Here is a 23,659-nt window from a genome sequence, read left to right as displayed (position 1 = left end):
GGTGAGAAAAGAGAGGAGGCTCAGTATTATAATGAGCTGAGATGGCAAAGGCATGAATCTTAATGGATGAGAAGGTTAGGCCTCTGTGGAGCAGCTCTGCTAGATAATCAAGGATTTGAGGTAAGTTGGGCACAGCTGTGTCCTTTCTTTGAGACTGACTCCAACAACAATGTCTTTTCTACTTTTCAGCATAGGATTTCCTAGTACTAGGCCTTCTGGCCTCAAGGATGACGTCCAGCACCTGTTTGCTGAGGGATGCTGGTGGTGTATTTGTGGGATAAGCCAGGCTGCAAGGTTTAGGGTTTGCAGTTGTGGGTGCAAAATCTGTCCCTCCTGCTGAGACAGCAGGGAAGGTGTCTGATGTAGGTGCCAGGATGGCACTGCTATCATACTGAGTAGGAGTGGGTACCAGTGCTGGTGTGGCCAGTCTGGTGCAATAAGGATTGCCCTTGGTCTGTCCTGTTTGATCTTGAGTAGTACTTTTGAGAGGAGAGGCAGAGGAGGAAAGGCATAAATTGAGAGGTTTTCCCATGTAAAGGATAGGGCGTCCACCTTCCAGGCTCTGCTGTGAGGGTTCCTGGTGCAAAATTTGTTCAATTGGTGGTTTTAGGGGGAGACAAAAAGCTCCACCTCCGGAGTTCCCCACCTCTGGGTTAGAAGTTTGAATGAGTTGGATTCCAGTTTCCACTAGTGAGGGTCCAGTAGATTTCTGCTTAAGTCATCTGCCAGTGGATTTTGCTTGCCTGGCAGGAACTGAGCTTGTAGGTGCACTTGGATGCTCAAGGCTGTGTTCCACAGAGCCATGGCTAACCTGCAGAGTGGGTAAGAATGAGTCCCACCCTGCTTGTTTATGTATCATATAACTGTGGTGTTGTCTGTCTTTATCAGGAGCTGTCCTGGAAGGGTAAGGTATTTGAAGACTGTCAGAGCATTCTGTACAGCTAGCATCTCTTTTTGATTGATACGCACAGGAATTTGTTCTGGAGTCCATTGCCTTGAATGCATTTGCCTGCCATGTGAGCCCCCCCCATGCATAGTCTGATGCGTCTGTTGTCAGGGTTTGGCTGGCGAGGGGTTGAGTGAAAGGAAGTCCCTTGTTGTGGTTGCATGCTTCTACCCACCAAAGGAACTCTGCCCTTAGACAAGGTATGATAGGAATCACCGTTTCCAGGTCCTGAGAATGTTGACACCAGAGACTTTTTAAGTACCACTGAAGTTTCCTCATATGCAGTCTTGCATATGGAATTAGCAGAATGCATGAGGCCATGAACCCTAGGGCTTGCAGTAGTCTCCTTGCAGATAGCTGGGTTTTGTTGGCCATTAGTCTGAAATAGTTTGTCAGATGGACCTGCTTTTCTGGAGTGAGGAATGCCATCTGGGAAGTTGTGTTCAAGCTTGCTCCCAGGAATACAATTTCTTGGCTGGACACCAGTTGTGATTTCTTTTCGTTGATGCTGTATCCCAGTGAAGTTAGAAGTCTTTTTACAAATGTCAGGTGCTGAAGTAGCAATTCCTGACTGTCCACCTGAATCAGGCAATTGTTGAAGTATGGGTAGATTTGAATATTTTTCTGCCTGCAGTATGCAATGGCTACAGTCAGGCATTTTGTGAATACTCTGGGCGCAGTAGATAAGCCAAAGGGAAGTGCAGAGAACTGATAGTGCATAGAGCCTGCCGTGAAATGTAGATATTACCTGCAAGACTCCTTTATGTGGATGTGCAGATAAGCTTCTTTTAAGTCTAGGGTGACTAACCAGGCATCCTTGGCTAGCATAGGAAAAAGCTATTGCAGTGTAAGCATTTTGAATTTTGGGACCAGCAGAAAGGTGTTGAGAATTGATAAGATCCAGGATACTGCGCCAAGAGCTCTCTTTTCTGGGCACCAGGAACAGGAGTAGAAACCCTGTCCCCTTTGTTCTACTGGAACAGGTTGAATAGCTCTGATATGGAGAAGGGAAAGTACTTGCTTTTGAGTCCTGCCCACTGGTTTGGAGGAAGGTCTGGCAACCCGCTTGGTGTTGGCAGTGAGTGGAAGTAGAATATGTATCCTTGGGATACAATGTTTAGAACCCATCGGTCCTGAGTAATGGACATCCAGTTTTTTGCATGAAGGGCGAGTTTTCCTCCCAGGGGCGCAATTACTTGGCCATGGCTGGGAAGGATAATTGGAAAGTCATTGTGAACTTTTTCCATAAGGGGGTGGCTTACCACTCCCTGGTTTTGAGGTGGAAACACTCCATTGTTTAGATCTCTGCATACCCTGAGACTGTAGTCTTGGTGGTCTGTTTCCCCTGGGTTTGGACTGAGAAGCCTGAAAGTGACTGGAAGGGACCAGTTTTTGAAGACCAATGCCTACTGAATCTAAGTGGCTGCACCTGTAAGAAATTTTTGACTGTTTGCATAGATTTAGCTTTTTCTTCCATCTTTTTAAGAACAACTTCTGCTTTTGTACCAATCAAACGTTCCTGATTTAATGGAGAATCTAGTAATTTTGCTTTGACATGGTCAGGCAAGACTTGTTCTTTTAGCCAAGCATGCCTTCTCAGTACAGACCCAGTAACAGCAGCCCTGCAAGATGCTTCTAAGGCATCAAACCCACATTGCAAAGTATGTTTACTAACTTGGTTTGCAGCATGCATTAACTCTTGTAAGTCTTTATTTTCTGCACAATCTGGAAGCAACACCATTTTTTGTTTAATTAGTTCCATAATATGTTGCTGGTACTTCAACATGTGAAACTGGCAATTCAAAGCCCTGATGGCAAGAGTTGCAGAGGTATATACCTTCTTACCCCAATCTGTCTAAAGTTCTAGAATCCCTGTCTGAAGGGGTAGGGTTTTTGGCTGCAGTAGCCTTAATGCCTTTAGGTTCTTGGGAAATGGTATATGGATCCACAGTAGGATTCTTAAAGAGAAATTTATAAGAATCAGGTATTCTGTAGTATCTGTCAGGTTTTCTATGTGCTGGTGCTAAGGTGTCATGAGTAAGACTGGACTCCAAGAAGACATCGTCTACAACATCCAGGACAGGGGGTATAGTGCTGAGGCAAACCTAAAAATTCTTTTGGACTGAGGATAGTCCTGGCATTCCCAGCGGAAATGCTGTCTTAAGGTATGCAAGGTTTCACCAAAAGAGAAATCCTCTGGAGGGGAGGCAGAGGGAATGGATTCCTCTGTATCTGAATCCTCATAGGTAGATAAGGGTATATCCTGGTAATCAGAAGGGTCAGAGTTATCAGACTCCTGGTCTGTAGAATCAGAAGGAAATTCAATTCTTTGTCTTTTGGCAGGGGAAGGCTGGCTTCTCCTAATTAGAGTACTAAAGTCTTCAGCCATTCTAAGCATTTGTTTTTGTGGAATGGTAGGATGAGCATGTGCTTTGGACGTCAGTTTTCTAGGCGTAGTGCGGACTCTGGGCCTGAGAAACTGGGTAGTTTAATATGAATATCGGTAGGTCAGAATACACCGTCAGAAGCCGGTGCCTGCACAGCGGCTACGGACCCATCCACAGTACAGGCATCCAAAGGTTCCAAAGTTGAAGAAGCATCTTGCGGCATACCGGACTCCGAATGGGTCTCTGCAGAGACCTGACAATCTGTAGAAGCAGGCATCAGGGGCTGCAAAGGTGCCTCACTGAGTACCGGAGGACTGGCGACAAGCTTAACGGAAGCATCGTCGGCAGTTTTTGACCTATGAGGTCTGTCTTTGTCTTTGCGCTTTTTCGAAAGATCGGTAGTCAGATGGCTTACCGAAGCCATTTCAGAATATGGAGAATGACAGCGAAAGAATTTAGCTACAAAAATAGCCTGACGACGAATGGTTCGGACGTTAAACAAGGCACAAAACCGACAGCTAGGGATGTCGTGGTCTGGGCCTAAACAGGTGACGCAGTAAAAATGAAAATCTCTGAGGTATTTGCTTTCCACAGGCAAGACAATTGTTAATTTTTTCTGACATCGGTTAGAGCAAGAAAAAAATCCCCAACGGGGTACTTAGCTTTAGAAAACTTCAGGTCTGAAACTCGAAAAACGAAAATTTCAGGTAGCGGCTGACTGGCGCTTGTGAACTGCTTCTGCTTCGGGCTCCTTCTCGGCAAGAAAGACTGATGTAATGGCTTCAGCTGCATGTTTTATACCCCTGATGACCTGACGTCATGGAAGAGGCGAGAGCATCTGAAGCAGAAATCCCAAGACTCTGGTATTCAGGCCGACTGAGGGCTACCTGCAGGCAGATAACCCAAGTGTGATGACTGCAACAGTGAAACATGAAGAACATATAATGAAGAACATTGTTTAAAGTCAGCAGGAAAGTCCACATCTTCTCCTTACTGGAGAATATATACTTGGAAATTCCTACAAAGATGTTTCTTAACAGCACATAAAATTGCAATGATGTTTAAAAATATAATGTAAAATGCTGAAGATGTGATTTACTTGATGCCAACTAATTTCATATGATCAGAGGTTGTAGAATGTTATCCTCCATTTGGACAGAATTTAGATATCTTTCCGTAGTGCCTTGTGGAATGATAATTGTATCGTTTCTGACTTTCTTACAACATTTAATAACGCAATTCCAGAAGTCATACCTAAAGATCAAATACCTCTATTATGGGCAATTTTATCTACTGCTAGAAAAGTTGTCACAAAAATTGGAAATCTAAATCTACTCTTATTTAATTCTAAATTCATTCATCTAGCCAAATTAGTATGTTACAGTGAAATCGCCGCTATAAAAATGAAAACAACTAATATAACTCATCAGTTAATTGCTTGGAAGAAATTGCTTAATTTGTCTGAGAAATACTATATGTTTTTGCTGTTTTTTATGTATATTGTTATGGACATTGTATATAGTTATTTTTAGCTGCACGTGTAAATATTTTATTGTACAATTGCTTTGTTAAAATAAATTAAACATTTTTTGGGAAAAAAAAGAATATCTATGGTTCCACCTGATGTCATGCAACAGTTTTAAGTAACTCCGTTTTTGAAGTATTAAGTATGTATGAAAATATTGTTTATTTTCATAACTGCTAGCAATATCTCAGGTATAATGTGATATCAGTTGGCATTGGCAATGAATATTCCTGTCTCCCACCATGGCATTTCACAGCATGCTCTTCAATAAAGGTAGGGTGCTCAGTTATGAAAATGCAAACATAACGAAAAAAAGAATAATACTGTAGGACATCCTAGATTAACAGTCGTAAGGGTCACTTTGTTAACAGCTCTTTGCACTTTCTAATACTGTCTATAATTAGATAAGTCGCTTTGTTAAAGAAGCCAGGCCCAAATGAGGCCTGGATACCATTAGAAAATATGAGTGTGAATTGGAAATATGCAAAAAATGGCATTACAGGCTTGAGTGAGTTAAGAAGTTTGTGACAATGTCTCAACATACATCATATGTGAGTAGCTTAGAAATGTTGCAATCTTTAGTTCCTGAGAGTCTTTGTGGGTTGTGTTGTTGACATAAGACTGAAAAGAAAGGGAGTCATCAAGTGGGATTCCGCAGATATTTTTATTCTTTGAGTTCCTTGAGGTTAGTAAATGAGTGAAGGTGATATACCAGTTACTCGTTCGTAGCCTAAAATTCATGACAATGTACTCGTTAGTACTGACACACAGTTTGCATTTTGTAAAAGCCAGTTCCAAATGGAAGCAACCCAGTCTTGTAAGGTTAGTGTTATGTGAGTGATACGTTTGTTAGCTGAGTAAAGTCAACATCATCTGCATACAAGGTGATATTTACACAAGTTCAATCTTGACTTCCACTCACTACGTCCTCATGAATCCTCCCCATATACTCCCAATTCCCAAATACATTATACATGTCTGTTAACTGGCTACTCTAAACTTTCCATATATACTGTATTTATTCCTTCCCTTGCAGACTGGAATAATAGTTGAAAAGTGTCTAAGAATTAGTTTCTTTACCTGATTAACAAACAAATAAATTAAAATTACATGTACATAAACATACATACACACACATATTGCCATCTCCCTCTCTCTGTATGTATGTATGTATGTATATATATATATATATATATATATATATATATATATATATATATATATATCTATATATATATACACACACACACACACATATATATATATATATATATATATATATATATCTATATCTATATATATATACACACACACACACACACACACACACACACACACACACACACACACACACACACACACACACACACACACACACACACTTTTTTCGGAGGAGGATAGTGCAAGACTTAAGTGTGGCAGTTTCCAATACATAACAGAAAAAATAATCTTGCTTTGTGGACTTACCATGAGAGCGGACATGTCGAGTACGGTTGCTGCTGTTCTGAAAAACTTTGCTGCACAGGTTGCATTGATATAGTCTTTTGTGCTCCCCAAAGCACTTACCAAACTTTCTCCGTAATCCTTGCCTGCTGAAATCTTGTCTGCTGAAATGAGAGACTTAAATAAATAATGTCTTCATGTTCAGAAAAAAAAAATAAATGAGTTCAAACGACTCTAAGATAAGCACTGGTCATTTTATACACAAAAACAAACAGTAACAGAGCTGCTTCACAAAAGCACATACAACACACAGTTAAATGTAAAGGGATACGCTTATTGTGATACAACATATGCAAATACACTGGCAAAGTTCTAGTTTATTGTGTATTAACTAGTGCCCAAGTCTCCTCAGACACGTAAACCACAAGGAATTTGAGAAAACATCTAAGTCACACAGGTTCTGTCCTTACTACACTCAGTGCAAGGTAGAATCAGTGCTGCCTCAGCCAAAATGAGCTATAAATGGCATTACTGGTCTGTCGTCCTTCATCTTCTGCATTAACTTGAGAAGATCGTCTGGAAAAAATGCATACAGATATAGGTCTGCCCAGCTTATTAAGCAGGCATCTGTTGCACATGACCATGTAGTTGGGTGTACTAGTGTAAAAACTGGAGTTGCTTATTTTCTGGAGAAGCAAAAAAGTTTATTTTGGCACACCTCATTTGTGCACCAAATCCAGAAATACAACCCTGTTCAGCAAACATTTGTGAAGGCCTACCTCTGTTCTGCTCTAGTGGTATGCCCAAATGTTTTCCCAAGAACAAGCATAAGTTGCCCTGAGAGTCATCCCTGATTCCTAAGCTAGATACCAAGCCGCGATGTCCAGAAGAAGATGAAGAAGTCCGTGGAGACGGACGAAACCTAGGTCGACGCAAGTTGTGTATTGTTTGTTCATCAATAAACTACAATTTGGAGCGTATTATTGACCTTGGATTTATTTGTATTTCATACGATACATCGGATGTACTGTGGATTATATAGTCTTCAGCTACCCTAACAACGACTGTGTGCCTTTCCCTTCTCTTTGGTGTATTGGTTGTCTTTGGTTCCTAGTTTGCGGTGCAAAACATGGAAGGAGAAGGCGGCGCCGTTGATGTGAGTGGTTTGCTGAAGGAAATGAACGAGCAACTTAAGCTACACACCATGCTTATTAATAAGCTTATGGCATCAGCAACTCAAGGTACGGAGCTTACGGGGAGTTTGGGTTTGCCGCTAACTCAAAATACACCCTCGCCGGTAGATTCTGGTTCCAATGCTTCTGGTAATTCAAATATTATCAATACTGCTAGTCACAAAGATACTTATGAACTTTTTAACAGTGAGTTATGGAAACATCATCATTATTCATTTAGTCATGAAAAAACTCCAGTTGAATCAAGTGGTACTAGGGTCCGTCGGTTGAAAGAAGCACAGGCTAGACAAGCTGCTACGTCGTGGTCTGGGCCTAAGCAAGGTAAGCAGTAAGAGTGGAAATCTTTATGAGGTATTTGTTTCCCACAAGTTAAACAGTTATTCACTTTTTCTGACATCGGCTGAGGCAAGAAAGAGTCCCCAATGGGGTACTTAGCTTTTTAGAAGTCTTCGGTACTTGTAGTAGTAATCTCTGGTTCTGACCGACCGGCACTTGCGAACAGCTTCTGCTTCGGGCACCACGCGGCAAGAAAGACTGAGGAAAATGGCGTTGGCTGATGCCTTTATACCCGAAGAACTGCAGCTATGACGTCGGGTGAAGTGCGACACCAGCCGAGGCCAGACCCACACTTTGGAATCCGGCCGACCGAAGGGCTGCCTGACGACAGGACAACCCATTTGTAAGGACTGCAGATGCATCCTTGAAGGACATCTCCAGTTGAATCAAGTGGTACTAGGGTGACATTCAACATGAAGGAAATGTTGAAACGTTTCGAAACAAAACTGTTTAAATTAAAACGCACGCAGATGAAGAATGGATACCTCCGAAGGAACATTGAATTGGGATTAGTTCCCAAAGGACTTAGGCTGTGGAGGTATCCAAATGGTTGCGAAAGTGACCCTGACATGTTGAAGGACTTACATGAACTATTTAATAAAACAGGTTTAGCCCTGATGGAGATAATGATTACTTATAACAAAAAAATAGAATCATTACTGCTTGAACTAGAGACATTGAACAGTAATATCAGTAAAGATTTGCTGTTTGAACAATACTATACTAACTACACAAACTTCATTAAAGACGTGGAACATAGCTGTAATGTTATATATGAAAAAAAGAACAATAAAATTCGTAGGGATGTTAAAATATATGAAACGGGGTATGTATACCCAAAATCTAAATGCACAATCCGTAACCAGGGGAACGACAGGACGGATAACGTGAGAGTCCGTCTTGAAGAACTTGGTGACATCATTTCCCCTTTGCCAACTGAGGATTTCAGGCAACATGATTATGGAAGCCCCATTGATGCAGAAGGGGCGAGGAGATCTAAACGGTTAAGGGGACAAAATATCTATGAGGAGGAGAATGATTATGAACGGACAGGTGCGCGTCCAAGACGGGACTTTGAAAACAAGAAAGTTAATTTTCAAAAAAACGGGTGGAGGACACGCAAGTAGCCGATGGCGTCCTACTCCACGAGGTATTGGGCAATCAGATTGTTACAAAACCATCAGGTAACAATTTAATACACACAGACACAAATGTTACATCTAGTAATGTGTCAAGTTTCAAAGACAGTCTCTTAGCTAATCCCAATGAATTTGACGTTTATTGTAATAATTACAGCATGGTTACAACAGGTAGAATTCAAGCACCCGGTGGTATTGAAACTATAATAGTTAATGATATACACCGGACATCCACGGAAGTTAATGATTCAATGACAAGGATGGAAAACATGGGCAGTTGTGATTTATTGAGTGATCTGACCATATACAGTTATGACGGCCAAAGACAAGACTTTAGTGGCATACTTAATGACACAGTTGTGAGTGTAAAAGGTCAAGATTCACTTATAATACCTGAAGTGAATCAGTATTCTTTGGACAATTCTAATGTGTTTGAAGTACTTAATGTTATTTCTACAGAAAAGAATGATGATTGCCATTTATTTGATAAACCTACAGTTGTAGTAAATGACCAAAAGGATTTTATGTTATACAACTACACCCACAATGTTTTTGATAGTGATTGTGTTAACTTATTTTCCAAGGGCTTTAGTTTTGTACCATGTAGAAAAGGGAATTTGGTAAATACTATTTTGGACTTAAAACTTTTTACGCGTAAACTAAATTTAAAAATATTATTTCAAAACAATCTTTGTGATATTAATATTAATACGGAACAGGGGAAATTATCCAAACCAAGTACATATAATCCACCAATGAATGAAAAATTGGCTTTATTTGAAAAAGTCACTGAGAATGACATTAGGGACTTATTCAATAAATATAATACTAATTTCCATAAGAATATGACTGACAAGGAGGAATCAATACTTAAAAATATTATGTCCATTAAAAACATTAGAATAATGAAACCTGATAAGGGTAGTGGTGTGGTCATAGTGGACCATAATGATTACATTTTATATATGAATGCGCTGTTATTGGGAGACGCTTATGTGGAGGTCAGCAGAAATGAAATAAATATAGCACACAAAAAAATTGATATACTACTTAATGATATGTTGTATCAGGGGGAACTGGATGAATTCGATTGGCTTTTTCTACAAAATGAATATCCTGTTATCAGTGGAATTTTTGGTATCCCAAAAATTCATAAAGGGTTGGGTAACCTACAATTTAGACCCATAGTAGATGGTAAGCGCAGTAAAACTCATTTTATCAGTCAATATCTGGATTACCATCTTAAAATGGGAATAAGTACCTTCCCACATATTCTTAAGGATTCTTGGGATTTCTTGGAAAAAATTAGTACTATTGAATTCAACCCGGGGGACACATTTGTTACAATGGATGTTTGTAATCTCTTTACGGTCATACCCCATGACAAGGGTCTTGAGTGGTTGGAAGAGCAGTTGTTTTATACTAACTTATATGACCAAAACAAAATCAATGTTTTAACAAAATTAATGGAAACTGTATTGAAAAATAATTTTTTGTATTTTGAAGGTGCTTATTACCGACAAGTGAGTGGAGTAGCCATGGGGGCAGCATGTGCCCCCATGTTTGCTAACTTTATAATGACCTATTGGGAGCTAAATTATTTGTTTAATACTCAATTTTATATACATATTAAATTTTATGGTCGTTTTTTGGATGACTTATTCATCATTTGGAACGGGGAACAATCAGAATTAGAAGCCTTTTTGGAATATATGAATAATAATGTTTGGTTTTTGAAGTTTACACACGAAATAAGTACGGAAAGTATTACCTATTTGGATATACAGTTAACACATGATAAAGTTAATAATGCGGTAAAATCTAACATCTATAGAAAGTCCACCTTTTCTAATTCTTATTTACACTTTGACAGCTGGCACCCTGACCATTAGGAAAAGGCGGTGGTAAAAGGACAGATGGTGAGGGCGGCCAGAATGGTCAGTGATGAGGTGGACTTTGGAAATGAAATACGATTTATTATATCCTTATTTGTAAACAGGGGTTATCCAGAAGAATTTTGTATAAATATTTCTGAAGAGGTGAAAAATAAAAGGCAGAATGGGGTTTACAAAGCCATACTGAATGGCAATCAATGCACAGCCGTGGGTGGGATTAACATTAATAATAATGGACGTTACAACTCTAATACAATACCTTTTTTTATTACTACATTTAATGACATATCCCATATTATTAAAACTATAATTAAGAAAAATTGGAATTTGATAAAGTTGGACAACATCTTGGGGACCTTGTTTAAAGGGAACATTACATATATTTACAAAAAGGACACGTCCTTTAAGGAAATGTTTGAAAGCATAAATTTTTGTGGAGTTAGTCAATCTAAAAAAACATTTGGCAACTTTAAATGTGGCAGGTGTTCCACTTGTATACACATGATAAATACTGGTACAACTATAACAGTTAACAGACATACTATTAGGATTCATGAACACATTAACTGTTACACTACTAATGTTATATATATTGCAGTTTGTCAACAGTGTGACGCTTTTTATGTTGGTAAAACTAGTAGACATTTGAGAAAACGAATAAAGGAACATCTGTCAGATATTAAAAACATTAAGCTTACCAACGCATTAACTAGACATATAGTACAACATACAAATCATCAATTCAAGTTTTTTGGTGTGTCGCATTTAATGAATGACCCACAGGGCAATATTACTAAATATAATTTAGATATATTAGAACTAAGGATGCAGATTTTATTAAATGCTCATCAGTATCCTGGGCTAAATGAATATGTCAGTATAAAACCCATTTTAAGGTTATGTAACATAAAAGGGAAGTAGCATTACATTGCAATGTTCATATATTGATTAGACCATGAGTAATTTACACAGTACAAAGTTTTTAATGTATACATGGTACACATATATTAAATATCAACCATTTTTAACTATTATTTATTAATCAAGCTTTAAAAATTTTTATTTTTTATTTTTTATTTTTAAATTTAAATATATATAATATATAGGATTGTATAGTAAAGATTGATTGACTTTTATAGTTGGTGCACTATTTTTTACCCATATATAAGGTTTTGCATACATATATTAATTCCTATATATGGGTACATATCTAATCTAATATAATGTTCATACCCATATAATTTGATTTCAATGATGCATGGGTTTATACGAGTAATTTTACAGCAGTTATGGGTATTAGGGGGTATAATTATTTATTATTTATTTATTCATTTATATATTAAGTGTGCAACATATACCATTAACTCAAAGCTTTACGTGAAGAAATTAATTTATACAAAATACACATATTTTGGTTATGATGCCCTAGGATGTTTACAACACACATATATATATATATATATATATATATATATATATATATATATATATATGTATATATATATTTTTTATTTTTTTTATATATATATATTTATATATATATTTTTACACATTATATATATTACATATTAGGGTACATTAAATAGGAAAATTTTGGTAAAATACACATCATTTTAAACAGTTTTAAACAGTTGTTGAATTGATTTACTAATTGATCAATTAAACAATTACGTGTGTATATTTAAGCGGCATGTTTTGAGTTGTAACTTGTGTTCTGAAGAAGTCCGTGGAGACGGACGAAACCTAGGTCGACGCAAGTTGTGTATTGTTTGTTCATCAATAAACTACAATTTGGAGCGTATTATTGACCTTGGATTTATTTGTATTTCATACGATACATCGGATGTACTGTGGATTATATAGTCTTCAGCTACCCTAACAACGATTGTGTGCCTTTCCCTTCTCTTTCGTGTACTAGTGTAAAAACTGGAGTTGCTTATTTTCTGGAGAAGCAAAAAAGTTTATTTTGGCACACCTCATTTGTGCACCAAATCCATAAATACAACCCTGTTCAGCAAACATTTGTGAAGGCCTACCTCTGTTCTGCTCTTGTGGTATGCCCAAATGTTTTCCCAAGAACAAGCATAAGTTGCCCTGAGAGTCATCCCTGATTCCTAAGCTAGATACCAAGCCGCGATGTCCAGCCCTAGATACCAGGCCTCGATGTCCAGCCTGCCCAAAACATATGAGCATTTCCTCTCCTGTCTGTTGATGTACCACATCCCTGTGTTTTGTCTATGAGGAAATGCAGGATCCCTTGTAGCTAAATAGGCCTGAAGGCTTGATAGCTGAAATACTACCATCACCTCTTTTACACTGATGTGCTTTTTCCTCTCGAGTTTTGTCCATATTTCCTTGGATCCTCAGTTCCCCTAAGTATGTCCTCCTGCCTGTATCTGAGAATTCCAAGCTAAAGCTCTGGGTGTCTGGTCTTAGTTTGATGGGTCCCCAAGGTTGAGGTTCCCCTGTTGTATCCGCTAACAGAGCTCTTCCAAGATACAGGGTAGAAGAGGATGGGGCACTGCAATGACTGGGGGATGACACAGTCTGCTTCTTAGGTATCACTGAAGTTTCCTTATGTAAAGGTTTGCAAGGGAGACTATCAGGACCCGAGGATGACATGTAATTATCCCTTGCAATAATCTATGAGTTTGTTTTGTGATGAGACTGAAATATATGGTCAGAAATAGTATCTTCTCAAAGGGTAGAAATGTCCTCAGTTCATCATATCCAGTACTTGTTTTGTGAATAACAGATGTGATTTTGGCAGGGTCAGTTAGAGTTCCAGTTTTGGGAAGCAGGCAAAAGTAAGCTGTGCAGCTGTCTGAACCTCTGCAAGGACTGGTGCCTGATTCATGCAGTCATCAAGGTAAAGTTAGGATGTGAATGCTGCTGGTTCTACAAAAGGCAAGCACTGCAGCCAGGTACTTTGTAAAACTCCTATCTGCAGTAGATAAACCAAAAGGCAAAGAAGTAAATTGAAAGTGAATAACCTATGCTTCAAACCTTAGGTACTACTGGCTACAGATATACGGAGGTAGGCAACTTTCAGATCCAGGAAAACCACAAATACCCGAGGAAAGAGAAAAGGCGAAAATGGATATCAAGGGTAGTACTCTAAATCTTGGAAATGTTGCTGTCTTGTTTAGCCTGGATAAGTCTAAGATTGGCAAACAAGTGGCATCTTTTCTAGGGGAAAACATATGCCCTCTTCCTGCGCTGGTGCCCTACAGCTTCTATCATAGAAGCTCTTGTTATAGAGGAGAGATCAAGTGTCTCTGTTCTCTGGGTACTGGTGGAATGCCTGAGATACTTGGTCTTTTAATGAACTGGAATCTGTACCCCATGGCAAATTATCGGGGCAAAAGTGTCCTACATGACTTTCTCCCAATGTTTTACAAATAAACCTAGGTAACCATTTATTTCTGGATGGGCACTGATGGTGGAAGTGGGTTTGGGGAGAATGCAGGTAAGGATGGGGTTTGGATGTAGAGAAGGTAAGAACTCTGTGGAGTTACAATTGTTCATCCTTGAGGTCTAACATGGTGAGGTTCCAAAAGATTCTCCTTTAGGCCAGCTTGCCATTTTCTCAAGTACTGGTTTTAGTTCCATTTTAGCTGCATACCTCCACCATGCTTTTTTTTTTTTTTTTGGAAGAGGCAACATTTGGTAGAATAGTTTCTAATGTATTTAGGTACACAGGAGTAAAACAGTGTGTGAAGTCCTCCCCTTTTCACCAGCCTCTTAAATAAGAAGTTATGTACTCACTATAACATTCCATGTTGGTTGTCCATCTCGCCTTCATTCATTGCTAGTTGGGTTCGGAACCGATTCTCGGTTCCGACTTGGACTATACAAAACCCTCGAGGACTTCCACTGGCTCGTGGTTACACCCTATCCCATCATGCTCAGGGAATATTACCCAGATCTTGTTTGCAAATACTACAGTTACTGTCTCTAAACATATAACCATGTCAAAAAAGGACTAAACAAGAGATTCAGAGAACATCAAGTTCCAATTAGCAAGAAACCGTTTGATCCTCCCGGAGCGAAGGCTGGGGGAAGAAGGGTGGGACGCAAGAATGAAGTTGAGATGGACAAGAGACGTAGAACACTATGGTGAGTACATAACTTCTTAATGTTATACTGTCCTATCTCGCCTTCATTAATTGCTGGTTGGGGCAGCATCCCTAGCAACTTCTTTCTTGGGTGGCTCAAGGAAAAATACTCTTCAGAACAGTGGACCCAAAAGAGGCCCAGCTCCTGGAGGCCACATCGACTTTGTAATGAGTAATGAAGATAAGAGGCTTTACCCATGTTGCTGCTGCACAAATTGAATCCATAGGTAGCCTTGCCTGAAAGGCCAATGAGGTTACTATAGCTCTTGTGGAGTGGCCCTTCACTTTCCCTGGAAGTTCTCTATTCTGAGATTTGTACGTGAAAGTTATACCGTCTGTAAGCCACTTGGAAAGTGCAACTTTTTATATGGGAGCACCCTTCTTTTTCTCTGAAAAAGATACAAACAGTTGGTCTGATTTTCTGAACGCCTTTGTTCTATGCAGATAGAAACATAACTGTCTGTGTACATCTAATTGGAGTAGTTTGTTGCCATAGTTTGGAAAAAAGACAGGCAAGTCAATGGATTGATTTAAATTCACTTCTGAATATACGTTTGGGAGGAATGAAGGGTCAGTTCGCAGGGAAACTCTATCTTTGTGAAAAATCATGTAAGAGGGACGTATTGGTAATGCTTGAAGTTCTGATACCCATCTAGCAGATGTGGTGGCTACCAAGAAGGTTGTTTTACACGTTAAAAACTTTATTTCACATGTTGATGCGGGTTCAAAGGGGGGGGAGGATCAAGGTGGAAAACACAAAATTTAGGTCCTATGGCGCTGGTGGCTCTTTTACTGGAGGCCTTTGTAAAAAAGTACCTTTCAAGAAAGCTTTGCAAAGCCTGTGGGACATGATTTTTAGTCCCATTTCCTCAATATGATAGCTTGATATAGCAGCTAATTGAACTCTAATAGTAGCTGCAGCTGCATCTTCATCAAAAACGTAGCTAAAAAATCTAATACAGCTGTTAGAGGGGCAGTAAAAGGATCAATGTGCTTGTTAAAAGTCCAACGGGAAAATCTTTTCCATTTGCTAGAATATAATTCTCTGGTTGAAGCCTTATGAAATGAAATCAAAATATGTTTTACTGCAGGGGAAATATCTGGAAATCTATCTATTTGTAGAACTGGAGCAGCCAAGCTGTCAATTTGAGGGTTTGAATTGATGGATGGAGTGTCCCTGATGGATGAGTCAGGAGGTCTGGAAATGGGTCCAGAATCCACGGCTCCTCTTGGAGATGGGGCCATAGAAAGGGGAACCAAATCTGATGAGGCCAGTATGGGGCAATGAGTATCAAATTGCTTCTCAATGTGCTGGCTTTCTGAAGGACTTTGGGGATCAAGGGGAATGGGGGAAAGGCATAGAGGAGACCTGGGGCCAATTGTGTACGAGCGAGTCCCTTGGTGACTCCCCCGGCGGGGGGGTCAGGGCAAAATAGCTGCATTTGGCATTCATGGATGTGGCAAAAAAATCGTAGCAAGGCTGGCCCCACTTTTTGATAATCTTCTCCACTATCTCTGGGTTTAGGGACCACTTGTGAGGCATCAGAACAGCTCTGCTGAGTTCGTCAGCTATCATGTTGGACTTCCCCGGGATGCTGTCAGATGCTGTCAGAAAACATTGGGAAGAGACTGCCTATTGCCATACTCTCCGGGCCTCTCGACATAGGGAGTAAGATTTGGTTCCTCCTTGTTTGTTTATGTACCACACCACTGACATGTTGTCTGTCTGAATTGCAATTGTTCCTACTGGAAGGGAGTCCTGGAATGTTTGCAATGTCAAAAGCACCACTCTCATCTCCAGGAAGTTGATATGCAAGTGGTTCTTGTGTTTCTGCCAAACACCTTGGACAGTCTTTCCCAGATAATGCCCCCCACCCTATCTGGGAAACATCCATGGTCACTGTGGCTACTGGTTGCAGAAAGACAAATGGTCGGCCTAAATTCACTTGAGTGGAGTGAAGCCACCAGCGCAGAGCTTTCTTGCAGGATTCTGTTATGATAATTTTGTGAGACATGGGCAGCTCCTGCATGGACCACTGGGTGAATATTAGCCACTGAAGAATCCTCATGTGCAGACGAACTAAGGGTATTAAGGTTATTGCTGTCACCATGGTACCCAAAACTTTTAAAACAACCCTCGCTTGCACTTTCTTCTTGGTCAAGATGTTTTTGACTTGATGACATAAGGTTTGAATCCTCTCGGGAGGACGTTTGGCCATCATTTGTCTTTTATGTAAGTCTGCCCCTATAAAGACAATATGCTGTGATGGCAACAAGGCAGATTTTTTGAAATTTATCGTGATGCCTAGCTGAGAGCAAAGATGAATGGTGGTGTCTCTCACTCTTATTAGCAGATGTTTGGTGGTGGCGGTTAGGAGCCAGTCGTCTAAGTACAGAAACACCCAGAATCCTAAACACATTAAGTGAGTCATAATCACTGCTATGTATTTGGGAACACTCTTGGGGTTGTAGTGAGACCACAGGGAAGAGCTCGAAACTGGTAGTGACTAGCTCCCAGCCAAAAGCGCAAATGTCTTCTGAATTGTCTGTCTATATTTATGTGGTAGTACGCATCCGGGAGAGCTATCAAGCACATCCAATTGTCTTTCCCCAGAAAGGGGAGTATCAACTGCAGTGTCACCATCTGGAACTTTGACTTTTTGATGGACTTGTTTAGTCTGCTGAGATCCAGAATGGGCCTCCAGTCCCCTGTCTTTTTTGGAACTAAAAAGAACCTTGAGTATGTTCCGGATCCAATTTGGTTTGTGAGGACATTTAGGATGACTCTTTTTTTCCTAGCAACTTTTGTACCGCTAGAGTTGTATGATCCCTTTGACTGGGTGGAACATCTGGGACTGATTTTTTTCTAAGGGGGAGAGGAAAAGGGTATGTAATAATCTCTGGATATTATCGTTTGTACCCATTTGTCTTTTATTTCTAGCCAGGCATTTGGGTACAATGACAAGCGACTCCCGACTGCCACCAGAGATGGACAGATGGGCCTCCTCTCACCTGATTTTGCAGACCCCCTATGCTGCATGGCCGGCGTCTTCCATTGTTACCTCCCCCTCTGCCCCGGGGGGGAAGAATCACCACATGCATCTGGGAAAGCTTTCTGGGACTTATGAAACCACATTTTCCCCCCTTCTGGCCTTTGGGATAAGGTCTGGTAGGGAGGGAGAAATGGATTCCAACAGCAGAAAAGAGTCTTTCCTTCCTGTTCACACCTGGTTAGAGTATTTTTAGCTTTTGGCCTGAACAAAGACGATCCGTCAAAAAGGGCATTAATAAAGGAAGACTTAAAAGATTCTGTGAAATCACATAAACGTATCCAGGAATGCCTCCTTAAGGAAATTCCTGTACCCGCTGCCCTACTCATTCCATCGGCTGCGTAGGGAATGAGTCGCATGGAAGAGTTCACCACAGAGTTTAAGATGGAGAGCTGGGAGGAAACCTTGTCCGAAACCTCTACAGAACCTTGGAGGGTATCTCCTAGCTCCTTCAGGAGATCCCTCTGAAGCCTAGTGAAATGGGTCAGGTAGTTCAGCGACCTATGGGCAAAGGAAGCTGAAGAAAACATATGCTTTCCATATCTGTCCATCGTTCGAGACTCTTTATTCGGTCGATGGACAGATGAGGATGTCTCTGACAACTCTTTCTTGGTGGCTACCGCCACCACCATAGCATCTATCGGGACATCTTTATTGAGGAATTCCTTACCTGAGGGCACAGTGATGAACTTATATGGCCTCCTAGTAACAGGTTCCCCTAAATCTAGAGAGCCCCACACCTTCCGACTAACTACGTTCGTGAGGTGGTCGAAAGGTGGAGACACCCAAGAGGTGGAAGGGGCGAAACCCAAATGCCTCCAGTTACACAGACTCATCCTCAGAAGGGTTGATTTGCTTCCAACCATCTCTCTGTTTAAGGATCTCTAGGATATCTGCAAATGAGACATCCTCAGAGGGCGACGGTGGAAACCCATCTGACTCATTGAGGTCCATGTCTGAAGTGATGCACTCCTCAGGGGGAATCTAAATGCTTCCTCTTGCATAGTCACCTTCCTAGGGACCTCCTCGGAGGGATACTCCAGAGAGGTTTCAGAAGAGATCATCTCGCCCAGTGGGGCATCCTGGAGCTTTGGGTCTCTACGCCTGGGAGGATGCAATGGCACTGAGACAGACAGTAGCACTTTAGGGGGAAGAGTACTTGAAACCAATAGCGGAGCAGTCTGAGGTGACAACACTCTCCTCATCACCTCAAAAGCCCCCGGCCTTGATCAGAGGAGACGCCTGGCTCCAAGGAACCAGACAACCCCCCCCCCGAACCAAGGCAGTGGGCTCTGAGGCCAATGTAGGTGCCGATCTCACCTGCGTTGAAGCCTCGAGAGGTAGATTCAGACTGGACAACTGTCCAACCAGACTCTCCTCACCAGACCCGACTGAAGAATGTCGGCTCCTAGACCCCTCAAATTCCGATGGAACCGAGAAGGTTGGAGCAGTAGTCGGGCCCAAAGATCCCGGAGCAGGTTTTGGCACCAACAATTCTGCTACAATCGGATCCAGGCACTCTGACTCCGAAACCCCAGAATGGGACAGAGGAGGAATTGATAAAGGGCAAGTGATGTTTGTCGGCCCCGAATCCCTTTGGGTGGAAGTCGACAGGATCTCGGCTAGTGCCGGCGTCCATAAAAGTCTCTTCATCACACACTCCACATCGTCATCCGAAAAGCTTTTGGAGGATTGAGAGTACAGGGTCGGAGACCTCAGTGGCCGCAGTAAAGGAGATCTCAGAAATGGGGAGACTGGTTGCAAAACAGGGGACCGGCTCTGAAACTGAAACTTTGTCGGCCCCGAAATTACAATAGGAGCCGAAGAGGGTGACTTCTTGGGCCTGAAAGCCTTTGGTTCCAAAGATGATTTCTTAGCAAGTTTTTTCATCGGTTCCGAGTGTGGAGCAGCAGAAGATGTTCTCTTTCCCGATTTCTCAGATCAGAGGATGGGGATTTTTGACCCGTTTTAGAGGTACTCTGATTCCCTTCTGAAGTTTCTGAAAACAGAGTTTTTAACAAGTCTTTCACCATCAGTTTGTTCCTTCTCTCCATTAACACCCTGGAACTAAAGGCATGGGAACACGATTCCTGTAGGTGGACAGCACCCAAACAATACACGCAACTTGTATGTCCATCAGTTAGTGACTTCTTTTGACTGCAGTTATCGCATTTTTTAAAGCCTGAAGGTTTTGATTCCTTAGGATACTTCGACAATCTATCAACAGTTAACACACAACCAATCCAAGTAAAGACAACCAAAAAGGCAACACAATTTTTTATTTTAGTAAAAAAAAGAAAAGAGAACTAACATGCAACCAAAAAACTCTACATCTTACTAAACTACAATGTAAGAAGGAGCAGCTCTCTAACTAAAACAAACTGACTCCTACTACAGTGAGGAAGAAAGGAAGGAAAAGAAGACCTTCTAAGTTAAATGGGCTGAAGGGAGCCTTCTAACTTAAATGGACTACCCAACAAAAAACAGAAGAAATATTTGTCCAAGCTCCCTAACTTAAATGAGCTTGAAAGCCAGGATAGGGAAAAAGAGTCAGATGAGTCAGACAGGGTTAGAGGTCGAACGATGGCCACAAGAAAACACAAGCAACAGTAATGAATTCTCTAAAGCTACTACATACTAATCTGTAACAGTCTAAATAATTAAACCACAACAACAAAATGAACAATTTTGGTAGTTGTTAAAGCTAACAAAGAAGAAAAAGGTTTCCCCTTAGCCAGAGCCTGCATGGAAACACCTGATCTGGTTTAGCAGCAAACAAGATCTGGTAATATTCCCTGAGCATGATGAAACAGGGTGCAGCCACGAGCCGGTGGAAGTCCTCGAGCTTTTGTATAGGCAGAGTCTGAACTGAGTCTCTGTTCTGAACCCAACCAGCAATGAATGAAGGCGAGATAGGGCAACATAACACCAGCTGTTATAAAGGGATCCAAAAAACAACTCCTCTTCTAATGATCTGTCAGGAGCTGGGTCCTCAGCCAGACATGTCTCCTAATGATTGCCCTACAACAGGCACAACTGACAGAGTGCTTGACAACCTGCGTGTGTGTGCACTGGGAAGGGGGGATACAGCTATACAAATCTGGTACCTTAATTCTCAGGGCCTTGTTCTCCATCTCCTCATCCTTGCCATTCTATTGGGAAAGGAGAATCCCCTGTAACTTTAACATACACGTTTGGTAATTATGACCCTGAATGCCACAGTAGCATAAGTGCAGACTTTCTCTGCAGAGCTGTCAAGTATCTTACTCTCCCCTATAACTGGAAAGTGAATCCTGAATAGAATCACCAGTAGATTCCTTGCTGGAATCCATGGACACTACAGCTGGATCAGAAGTAGAATTCTGGTACAGAAAGATGCAGAGACACATGACCCTGTAAAATGGTCTGTCATCCTGGGAGCAGGGTGCTGGGAGTCTGTCTTTAGGGATAATGAAACTGATGCATCTGCCACTGCTTAAGTCACTAAAGGATAAGTTTATGGTTTGGGTTGTGGCAAACTCATTCTATGTACATTCCTTGAACATTTGAAGAGACTCCAATTACAAGTGATCTATCATTCTACTGAAGTTTCCACCTAATGAGAAATCCCCTAGAGGAGAAGCAGCAGATAACTGTGTCCTCAGTACCTGATCATAACTAAGAGGGAAAGCATTTGGTCTACAAAGGCCAGTTCACCCTCCTCAGAGATACTGGGATATGATTCAATGAAGTGTGTGTGTGTGTGTGTGTGTGTGTGTGTGTGTGTGTGGGGGGGGGGTAAATTTTATTTTCTGAAATGACAAGCAAATAAATGTCAATGTGCTAATGACAACCACCAAACATGGCAGCATGATTCAGAGGCACATATAATTAACAAAAGTACAGTTTTGTACCTACCATAAATGTAGATGTCCGATAGGTATGCATCTGCAGTCATAACATATGGGTTGTCCTGCCTCAGGCAGCCCTTCGGTCGGCCGGATTCCAAAGTCTGGGTCTGGCCTCGGCTGATGTCGCACCTTCCCCGACGTCAGAGCGTCTGGGGTATAAAAGCATCAGCCAACGCCATTTTCCTCAGTTTTTCTTGCCCCAGATGCCAGGTGCCCTCTAGGAAGGCTAAATTTGGATAAATGCAATAAAGTTCCAAACATTTGCAAAATTCTAAATATATACATGTATATACAAACAAATACACCATAATAGATTCCCCCAGCTAGCTGAAAGAGGGGTAAGTACCCTAGGAATATCACAGAGGGGTAGGAGGGAGGGTAAACCTGACTGCAGATGCATACCTATCGGACATCTACATTTATGGTAGGTACAAAACTGTACTATGTCCTTCAAGGATGCATCTGCAGTCATAACATATGGGTAGAATACCATAGCTAATCTGGGGGAGGAGGTACTAAGAAAAGGATGGTGTAGTTAAGATCCCCTGCAGGACTGCAGTAGCAAAACCTGCTCTGGATCTGGAGTATAAAGGGAGATTGTAATGTTTGGCAAATGTATGCACGGAGCTCCAAGTAGCAGCTTCTAAAATGTCCTTGGTAGCCACCCCTTGGGAAGGCTGTAGTGGTGGCCGTGGCCCTTGTGGAATGAGGCCTGATGTTTTCAGGAACTGTCTTTCCATGAAAGGAGTAACAAAATCGAATGCAATTTCCTATCCATTTTGAAATTGTCTGTTTGGAAATTGCTTTTCCTTGCACCCCAGTAGCATATGCTACAAATAGTTGGTCAGTTTTTCTGCTAGTCTTAGTTCTGTCCAAGTAGTAGCGTAGTTGTCTGTGTATATCCAGGGTGTGCAGAAGTTTTCCCCCTCTATTCTGTGGATTTGGGAAGAACATAGGCAAGTGAATAGCTTGGTTCAAGGATACCCTAGATACCACCTTTGGCATAAAAGTAGGATTGGTTCTTAGTGAAACTCTGTCCTGATGGAAGATAAGAAATGGCTGCACTGCCATTAATGCTTGTAACTCAGATAAGAAATGGCTGCACTGCCATTAATGCTTGTAACTCAGATACTCTTCTTGCTGAAGTTATTGCCAGAAGGAATGCAGTTTTCCAAGACAGAAACTGTAGATCCGCTGATGCTGCTGGTTCAAAAGGAGGAAGTGTTAGTTTCTCCAACACAAAGTTGAGATCCCAGGCAGGTAGAAGGGGTTTTCTTGGAGGTTTAATATTTTTGATCCCTCTCAGAAATTGCCTGAGGAGAGGGTGTGAGAAGATAGGTGGATCCACATTGTATTTTGCTGAAATTGCTGAGGCATGAATCTTAATGGAAGAATAGGACAGGCCATTGTGGAACAATTCTGCTAAGTATTCCAGAATATGTGTCATGCTTGCCACTGTCACATCTGTGCCTTTTGATGTGTTCCAAATGAGAAATCTTTTCCATTTAGCTGAGTATGTCTTCCTTGTGGAAGGCTGGCGAGCTTCCATGTAATGTCTTTCACTCTCTGTGATAAAACATTTTGTTTGGGTTTTAAGGGATTTTCCAGGTAGTTAGCTGCAATGTTTTCAAGTTGGGATGCATGATCTTGAAGTTGTTCTGTGTTAGAAGAAGAGGCCATAGGGGGAGAGGCCATGGCTTTGCCTGTGACATGCTTCTCAATGATGGATACCAGTGT

General features: G+C 41.1%; 1 protein-coding gene across 1 annotated transcript in view; it reads right to left on the bottom strand.

Annotated features, from left to right (window-relative positions):
* PRDM15 (PR/SET domain 15) overlaps positions 1 to 23,659 on the bottom strand; it is an 852,733-nt gene that overhangs the window by 586,768 nt on the left and 242,306 nt on the right. Inside the window, exon 9 of the mRNA XM_044071950.1 lies at positions 6,326 to 6,465. Within this exon, the coding sequence (XP_043927885.1) occupies positions 6,326 to 6,465 (140 nt within the window). The remainder of the gene's footprint in view (positions 1 to 6,325; positions 6,466 to 23,659) is intronic.

This window comes from Protopterus annectens, chromosome 5.part0, assembly GCF_019279795.1.
Source record: "Protopterus annectens isolate FY-2018-M chromosome 5.part0, PAN1.0, whole genome shotgun sequence".
Taxonomy (NCBI): Eukaryota; Metazoa; Chordata; order Ceratodontiformes; family Protopteridae; genus Protopterus; species Protopterus annectens.
The sequence above is the reverse complement of the archived record's forward strand: the minus strand, read 5'-3'. Positions and strand labels throughout refer to the sequence as shown.